General features: G+C 34.7%; 1 protein-coding gene across 1 annotated transcript; it reads right to left on the reverse strand.

The window, feature by feature from the left end:
• Window positions 1-486: 486 nt before the first annotated feature.
• LOC133531269 (uncharacterized) lies at window positions 487-3,368 on the reverse strand. The gene is made up of 2 exons (XM_061869400.1): window positions 2,485-3,368; window positions 487-2,148 (listed from the first exon to the last, which is right to left on the reverse strand). The coding sequence occupies exons 1-2, from the start codon at window positions 3,366-3,368 to the stop codon at window positions 510-512; spliced, it is 2,523 nt and encodes an 840-aa protein (XP_061725384.1). The 3' UTR covers window positions 487-509.
• Between the last annotated feature and the right edge of the window lie 5,360 nt (window positions 3,369-8,728).

Below are 8,728 nucleotides of genomic sequence, written 5' to 3' on the forward strand. Positions count from 1 at the left end.
ATTTAAAGGGCCATAATGTACTGTAAAATGTTGTACGAAACATGTGCAAATAGGTAATTCGCAACTCGTGTCGATTTAAAACACTCCCTTCGGTCGTGTTTTAATTTATCGCCACTCGTTTCGAATTTCCCATTTTTCGCACTTATATCGTAATGTACTATTATTATAATAAAATAAATAGAGTCGAAACATCATTATTCATTACCATAACCTCCTTAGGTATCATATCTCTAGTTGTTTTTACAACTAAAACTATTCAAAGTCTAATAATTAATATTTGACAATTTCTCTTAATAAAAAGCGCAAATCAAATAAATTTGGAAGGGTCAAACAGAACGGCTCGGCTAGAGCAATTGCGTTCATTGCCATGATATGACTGACAACATGGCCGGTATCAGTGTTGCAAAACTGACATTTATGAAATCGGTGTTTCTACCAACTAAAAATCGGGAAAAATCGGGAGATTTCTGTTTAATTAAAACAAAGTAAAATAAGTGAAAAAACAGTTTTTATTCATTCGTTTGTATAGTATACCAACCCTTCTGGGACATTTTTAAATGTAATTCTTTTCCAATTGGAAAATTATAACAATTATTTTTGTCAATATATTGTTTTGTGTGCAACAATCCAATTATGGATCGGGTACACAGTCTATTGCGTTGACAGGTTTTCATTAAATTTATTGATGAAAAGACTCTTTCCACATTAGCAGATGAGTGTGGCAACACTAAAATGTTAAATACAAATGCAGATAATTTTGGAAACATTGCCGAGTTATCACCGCATTTAAGTGTTGACACACTCATCCAGAATTCTTCAATGTTGTCAGAAAACTTACTTATATCTTTTGTATTACGGAGCAAACGCCATTCTGTGTCTATTTCTTGATAATTTGGACTATCGTGTAATTTTGGAAACATTGCCACTACGTCCACAATTGACGGTCGTTCACCCTTTTTTACATTTTCTGGACAAAATGCACTGAAGTGTTGAATTGGGTTATTTTTGATTGGAAATCTTGCAATAATCTGGTCACATGCTTCTATAAAAAATTGTAAGCATCTTGTCTTGAATAAATGCGTTTGGTCAGAAGTCAGATTTTTATCTTTTAAAAGAGTGCCCATGGCGTTTGCTCCGAAGTACATATCGTCTAGATTTAAAAACATGTGTGGATTTTTATATTCAATCTTTTCTAAGACAGTGTTTTTGACATAATCTCTTTTTAAAAAGCACTCAAACAGCGTTTTTAGACATGTACAGACTTGATCATACAAAACATGTATTTTTGCGTGTTCTGATTGCATCTCTTTGTTTAATTTGTTAAAAATAGGTAATACGAAGTCTAAGAATTGCAGAAATAGTAATGTGACTGGGTCATTTATTTTTTGTAATATATTGGTAGCTGCCAGTACTTCGTCGTTTAATGAAGCGTCAATAAAAAACAACTTTAAAGCTTGATACTGCTCCAAGACCCTTGATACAGCTGCATGCACTGACAGCCACCTGGTCTGACAAGGATGTAGTATTTTATGAATTTTTAATTCACAAAATATTTGAAATTCTCTGTACATTCCAACCCTCTTAGGACTTGAAGAAAAATAATTATAAATATCTCTTATGGTGTCTTCAACAAATCGTGGTATTTTGCTACAAGCATAAGAGGCACATAAATGGAAGGAATGGCAGATGCATTTCATAACAAACAATTCCTTTAATTCGTTAGTCAATAATGTCATAACAGAGTTATTTGAACCCATCATTACATTGGCACCATCGGAAGCAAAACCGATCAAATTTTGTTCATATGGAATATTATGCACTTTAAAAAAGTCTATGATGTTATTGTATAATGTAGCTGCATCTGCTGTTACAAGTGGGATAAGTCCTAAGAAACTATCTCTTACTTGGTAATTTTTAACATACCTGACGACTAAGCACAAATGTTTAGTAGTACTCCTGTCGGTAGATTCATCGATTATTAAAGAAAACTTATTGTTTCGTAAGTCTTCGCAGAGAGCCTTGAAACTTTCTTCACCGATAACGTTGTCAACGATAGCTTGTACCCTGGGACGCGAGCATTTTAAACTTTCAGCTATTTTTGAATCGGGGCAGGTTTTCACTATCAATTTTGTTAGGTGGTCAGTTCTTCTTTGTCCATCCCATTTCCCAGTTCAGCTGGGGTCGGGCCTCCTCGTACGTCGGCGCCAGGACAGTCTATCCTGGGTTGTCCGCGTGGTCAAGTTTTGTGTCCTCATCTCTCTTTCGACATAGGACCACCAGGTTGCTGGTCTTCTGCCTCTTCCTTTGGGGTTGCTTGGGATGTTCATAGCCTTCCTCACTGTGTAGTTTTCGTCCCTTCGCAAAACGTGACCATACCACCTCATTCTACTCTCTTTGAGTTTTTCGGTAATAGCCGCTACCTTGAACGAGCCGCGTACATATTCATTGCGAACCTTATCGAGTCGCGTGACACCGCCAGCCCACCTAAGCATTTTCATTTCCGCCACGTGGAGTTTTTGTTCATGCACTTTCTTAGCGGTCCAGCATTCTGCTCCATACATCATTGCAGGTCTAACGGCGGTCTTATATATTTTTCCTTTTGTCTTTATTGGCATTTTGGGGTCGCACAGAACGCCGGACAAAGATCTCCACTTTAGCCATGCTGAATTCACTCGATGGGTGACATCATTGTCTACGTTTGCGTTTGCCGTCACAACTGAGCCGAGGTATTTGAAGTGCGATGCTTTCGGCAATACCTTATCTTCTATGAGTATGTCACAGTTGGTATCTTCCGTTCCTTCATAGTCACACTCCATATACTCAGTCTTCGTTCTACTGATGCGCAAACCGTGACGCTCGATCTCTTTAAGCCACTTGTTTAGAGATTCCTGCAGTTCAGAGGCGCGTTTGGTGATCAGCACAATATCATCTGCATATAGTATGCACCACGGAGTTGGCGCCTGGATACTGCGTGTTATGTAGTCCATTGACAGATTGAAGAGCAGCGGGCTAAGTGCTGACCCTTGATGTACGCCTACTCCAACCTGAAATGGGCCACTCAATCCAGCTGGGCTTTTGATTTGTGTGAAGATCCTATTATACATATCCTGAACTAAAGTGATATACGCTTCAGGGGTACCTTGAGCGCGTAGGGACTGCCAGACCAACTTTCTGGGAACTCGGTCAAACGCTTTCTCGAGATCGATAAAAAGGAGGTACAAGTTTTCTTGATTACAGCGATGTTTCTCCATAAGTATCCGAATAGTTTGGATGGCTTCTGTAGTAGACTTTCCCGCTGTAAATCCTAACTGGTTTTCGGTTATCTTGGACATCGCCGCAATACGTGAACCTATTATCCGCTCCCACATTTTGAGCGTATGTGATGTGAGTTTTATCGCTCTGTAGTTGTTACACTGTGAGACGTCCCCTTTGTTCTTGTAGATTGGTGGTTGAGGTGGTCAGTTATTGCGTACGGCAGGTTGTGTTCCGCTACAAATGCTGCTATTCTGATTTCAGCTGTAACCAAAAATAAAAAATGTAAATTTAACAACGTAGGTACATAGCATGCGTAAACTTCATAAAAAATATATTTAGAAAATTTACAAAAAATACAAAAATCTCACCTTCTCGGACTTGATTGTTGAAAGTATGTATTTCTTTATTCACGAAACCAGTCATTTTGGGTTGCGCTGCTAAGTTTTGTATGCTTCTTTTGTGGATTTTATATGAAGCGTGAGTTTTTAAAGCATCTACTCCAGATGAAATGTTTATTTCCTTTTTGCAGCTTAGACAATGAGCATAATTTATACTGTTTGTACTGGCTTTTAACCACCCAGAAAATTCAGGTTGACTTTCCCACTGTTTTCTGTATTTCTGAGCATGTTTTTTTTCTTTTTATTCCTCTCGTAGTCGTACCACTTGTACTTGGTATATCACTAATCGAAACTGAAGAATCTGAACTAGACATTTTGACACTAATGTGGTGCTGATAATATTTTTTATTGATTGCGATAAGTAAGACTTGCTTTTCCGACGAATGATTAGAAAATAAACAGTAAAGTAAACAGCAGTCGGTTTATATCAATGCATAAGCATTAAGCATCGAAAAAATATGCCCCGTAGGGACTTCCGATTTTTTTAAGGTCCTATGAAACTGAACCCTATTCCTTAGTATCTTCAATCCATTGCAGTTTTGAATGACATTTTGTATTATACTCAAAATAGGTGAATGTGGGAAGTCCCTACATTCCAATGACAAAAATATTAAATCCTTAATTACTACGAATTAAAGCTTAGATTTGTTTGTTTAATAAAAGGGACCATACAGCATGCCTTGGGGAATTACCGTTTATGTAGTCGTACTTCACACGATCGATGTTACAAACCTCAAAATATGTAAATTTAAGTTAAGTTTGCTAAAAATGGTGTACCTAAATTTTATCGGGAGATTAAACCCTAAAATCGTTTTATCGGGAAATGTTTGCTAAAATCGGGAGTTCTCCCGATAAATCGGGAACTTTTGCAACGCTGGCCGGTATTTTATCAGTGTCGTTCAATGACTTCTGTATTAAAAAGCATTTTATTACATGTTTTTTAGATACACGTTATCCTTACCTTGTTTATTCCTGTCTAATATGTACATTTACATCAATAAAAATCAGCTGAGTGTGAATACTTGAAACGTCTAGTTAATAGGTATAATTATTAAGCCTTTTGCTAGTTTTTCCTAAGGAAGCTACAATGCTAACACTATTTTATAGAGAAATAGTCGCCATCATATATATGTATTATATTTACTTACTTACTTCCTTCTTCGTTCCGTTTCGATATACAGGCTGAATATATAGGTCATACTAAGCAACTTTTACTATGAGCCCAATCCCGCATCCGTGAAAAAAATTACCGTCCCATATAAAATATCAAGGTCAGACATCCAAAATATATGACACAGGCAATTTTTTTTCGCGATTTGGGGGTTGGTCTTATAGCAAAAGTTGCTCACAGTATGACCTATATATTCACTCCGTAAGCGGCGGATATTTTTTCTCAAAGTTTTATAAGTCAAAGTTGGTGTTGATTTATTAAAAGTATAGTCATTTGGACGTTGAACCGCCTTGGCTGAGACAAATTCTCTATGTTAGACTAAGTTGCTTTCTTATCATTGTCGTCGATGTGCTCATTTAACCAGGTCTCAATGCCATAAATCTCATTTGGCCCTTTTAAACTTCACGTAACGTAACACCATACTTAATAATTAAAACAGAACATTCCTATAAGAATACAAGCGCTGATAAGCGGAGGTAAAAGCACAATAAAAAATAATATACAAAATTATGATGAGAAAAAAGATGAACGAATGCTCCATGACAATCTGCATACCTATCATTATTCAAACATTTTATATAAAAAAAGTCTCACGTGTCCAAATCACAACCAGTTTCGGAGTCCAACGGGCTAATATGACAAATAGACGTATTTAGTATTAATAAATACTTTAAATACTCCAAAATCTCCGCATAACATCTATGTGGTTTATTTATAGTAATCTTCGTATTCTTTCATCATATTTTTATTTTGGCATGTAAATTCAAAAAGCCATATGTTACCAAGCAACTACGAGTAGTATGAAAATTTACGACTTTTGGAGTATCAAGGCTGCTATTTCCAAATTTAATTACCATATCATTAATATAACTCGAATTTTTGTTGCTATAAATAAATAACAGGTTTGGAGCACAGTCATTCATAGTGGAATATTAGAGAAGTTCATCGTGTTTTTTTGGAACGTCAGTTTAGAAAGGCGTTATTTATAAAGTAGGAGAAGAGTGTCAATTTGACTTTAACTTTTATAATTTCATTACCTATACCTATTTACCCCGGATGGTACACGCACATATTCGTAATTTATTAGACAATTTCATTTCTTTTATGTGTACCCCTAATGGCTCGATACTGACGTTTGTCAGACGATTTTGACTTTGTAGTTTTCTTTTCATTTCATTTATTTATTGCAGTCATGAACATAGTTACATAATAAGGTGTTACAATTAATTTAGTCAACTCATGACACCCTTTTAGGGCACACAATATTAAGTTTAACTAAATATCTAATACCTATTAAAACATTTCATCATAATATAATAAATAATAATAATAATAAATTCATTTAATAATAAATTCATTTATTTCGACCAACTTAGGATCATATTACATTTAAATGATTATATTAAAACGTAAGATTATATGTCTCGTGTATATAAAAATCGAATAATAATAACATTATAAAAGTAAATAAAACATAAAAAATTAAATAACATTCCATATACAAATTTTGAGCAATTGTATACGTAGATAAGAATAATAAAAAAAAAAACATTTCATACAATAATTCAAGATTCAATGTCACAATAGTACATTACGATACAAGTGCGAAAAATAGGAAATTCGAAACGAGTGGCGATAAATTAAAACACGACCGAAGGGAGTGTTTTAAATCGACAAGAGTTGCGAATTACCTGTTCGCACATGTATCGTACAACGTTTTACAGTACATATGGCCCTTTAAATGTTCGACATAGTAACGTAATGTGCTAATTTTCGCACTAGTGCGGTAAAGTAGCACCATATGTACTGTAATAAATATTTTATTTCGCCAGCTTTTCGTTATTTAAAAACTCCTCAATTGAGTAGTAGCATTTGTGGATTAACATGTCTTTTAATTTATTTTTATATAATTTGTCACTTGTTTCAAGTTTGATACTGTCCGGAATTTTATTAAAAATTGAAATACAATTATATTGTGGCCCATATTTGAAGATGGCTAAGTTAGCTTTTGGTAGGAGTAATTTGTTTTTATATTGGCTTCTAGTTTTTGACGTTTCCGGTTTTATCGGGAATAGGTCTGGGTGTTTTCGAACAAAGAGGGCCGTTTCCAATATAAATATTGAGGGCAGCGTTAACAGATTAAGTTTAGTAAAATGAGGGTGGCAGCTGTTAGGAATATGGATATTGGCTAATATTCGGATACACTTCTTTTGCATGATGAAAAGTTGATGAGAGTCTACGCTGGCTCCCCACAGGACCACACCATAACGGAGACTCGAATATATATACGCGAAATACACAGACAACGCAGACTCAAAAGTCGTTTTTTTAAATATGACCTAATTTTTCCGTAAACATATGTACAGTCAGCTGCAGCGAGAGGCGAACCCCAATGCAATCAAATTTTAATGGAGGGGGGTCACCTCTCTCTGCAGTTAACTGCACATATTGATAGGTACGTATCACCTATTTACGTTTGTACAGTATTCGTTCGTAAACCTTATTAACAATTAGTATTTCTTAATATATGAAGCAACTGGATTTAATGTAATATAGAAATTTTGTCGCACGTAACAAAAGCAAAAAAGACGGATTTAATGCCTCTAGGCATTTTCTACCAGTCAACCATAGAGCCAAACAGAAATGCGTCAATGTGGGTGCAGTGAAAAAAAATAGTATCTAAAAGAAATAGGAGTAAAGTATCTATAAATAATTAAATAAATTATACTTTATCACTATAGACAATATCAAAACTATAAATATACTCGTACTACTTAATACTCATTTATTAATAATATAATTACATATTACACGTCAAAAATTGAAATTACATCCATTCTATTATTCCAATATACGAGTATATAAGATTATAGGGATTAATACAATTGCCCTTGCGTTATGGGCAAGTATATATAGTGACATGCTTATCAAATATGAACATAAAGTCTCAAAGCTACATTATCCTGTGATGGTAAGTTAACATTTTGATTATTCTATCCCATTTTAGTATTATAAAGGAGAATGACGTCATCACGCCAATATAGAAATACCAAATTTAAATCTAAGTAAGCCTATCAAGCCATTATGTACTTTATTCCAGTGCCATAAGAATGATCTCAATGGCATTACATTAATGGTTCAGCTAGAGTCCAAAAAAGTCAAGTTCTTTGCCCTTCGTTCTGTTTATTTCGGAGGCGATGAATAATTAACACGTATGGGAAATAACTGAGGTACTTTGTCGTTTTAACACCAATTGTGGGCCGACAAACGATCTTCTAGAGCAAAGTTTGCGATGATATGGTGGTAATAGGCATTGAATTATTGTACGATTATGTCTTATGTCGTCTTAAAAGAAAGGGTTTTAGTTTAGAGAATACTCGTTACCATAAGTAAAAAAAAAATCTCGTATCTAGTAAATTATTTGTATTACAGGTCAATGATATTTACGGCGATTAAATATGTAATACGTTTGGTAATGATTACTTATAATATTTTAACCTATCATCCAAAATTAGTACATACACTTCTTATATTAGTATAACAGATGTAAAATACATATCCCACAAAGACCACAAATAGAAAGGTATTGTCTTGTGTGGTACACGACATCAAACCTATATTTATTGTACAGTACCTCAGTACCTATATGAGTTTATAAGCTCATATCCCAAGGTCTAGAAAGTCTCTGATACATAATTCCGAGTTTCTATTGACTATAGAATACTTTAGAAATATGCAATAGGGAGTATTACTACAATGTTCTTCCGCCAGAGTGCAGCAGTAGCACAAACTGTACATCATAGAGTAACTTATTATATACTATGTCGTAAACAGTTTTTTCGGCAATTTTTCAGAGATTATCTGTTTGTGCTAATGGCGCCTCCTACCTATTACCTATTGACGA

The sequence above is a fragment of the Cydia pomonella genome, chromosome 25 (assembly GCF_033807575.1).
Source record: "Cydia pomonella isolate Wapato2018A chromosome 25, ilCydPomo1, whole genome shotgun sequence".
Taxonomy (NCBI): Eukaryota; Metazoa; Arthropoda; class Insecta; order Lepidoptera; family Tortricidae; genus Cydia; species Cydia pomonella.

Excerpts from the sequence above, each read along its gene's own strand:
- LOC133531269 (XM_061869400.1), bottom strand. The coding sequence starts at position 3,368 with ATGTGGGAGCGGATAATAGGTTCACGTATTGCGGCGATGTCCAAGATA. Across the intron at positions 2,149-2,484 it reads GCGGAAATGAAAATGCTTAG|AAGAACTGACCACCTAACAA; the intron begins GTGGGCTGGCGG and ends GGATGGACAAAG.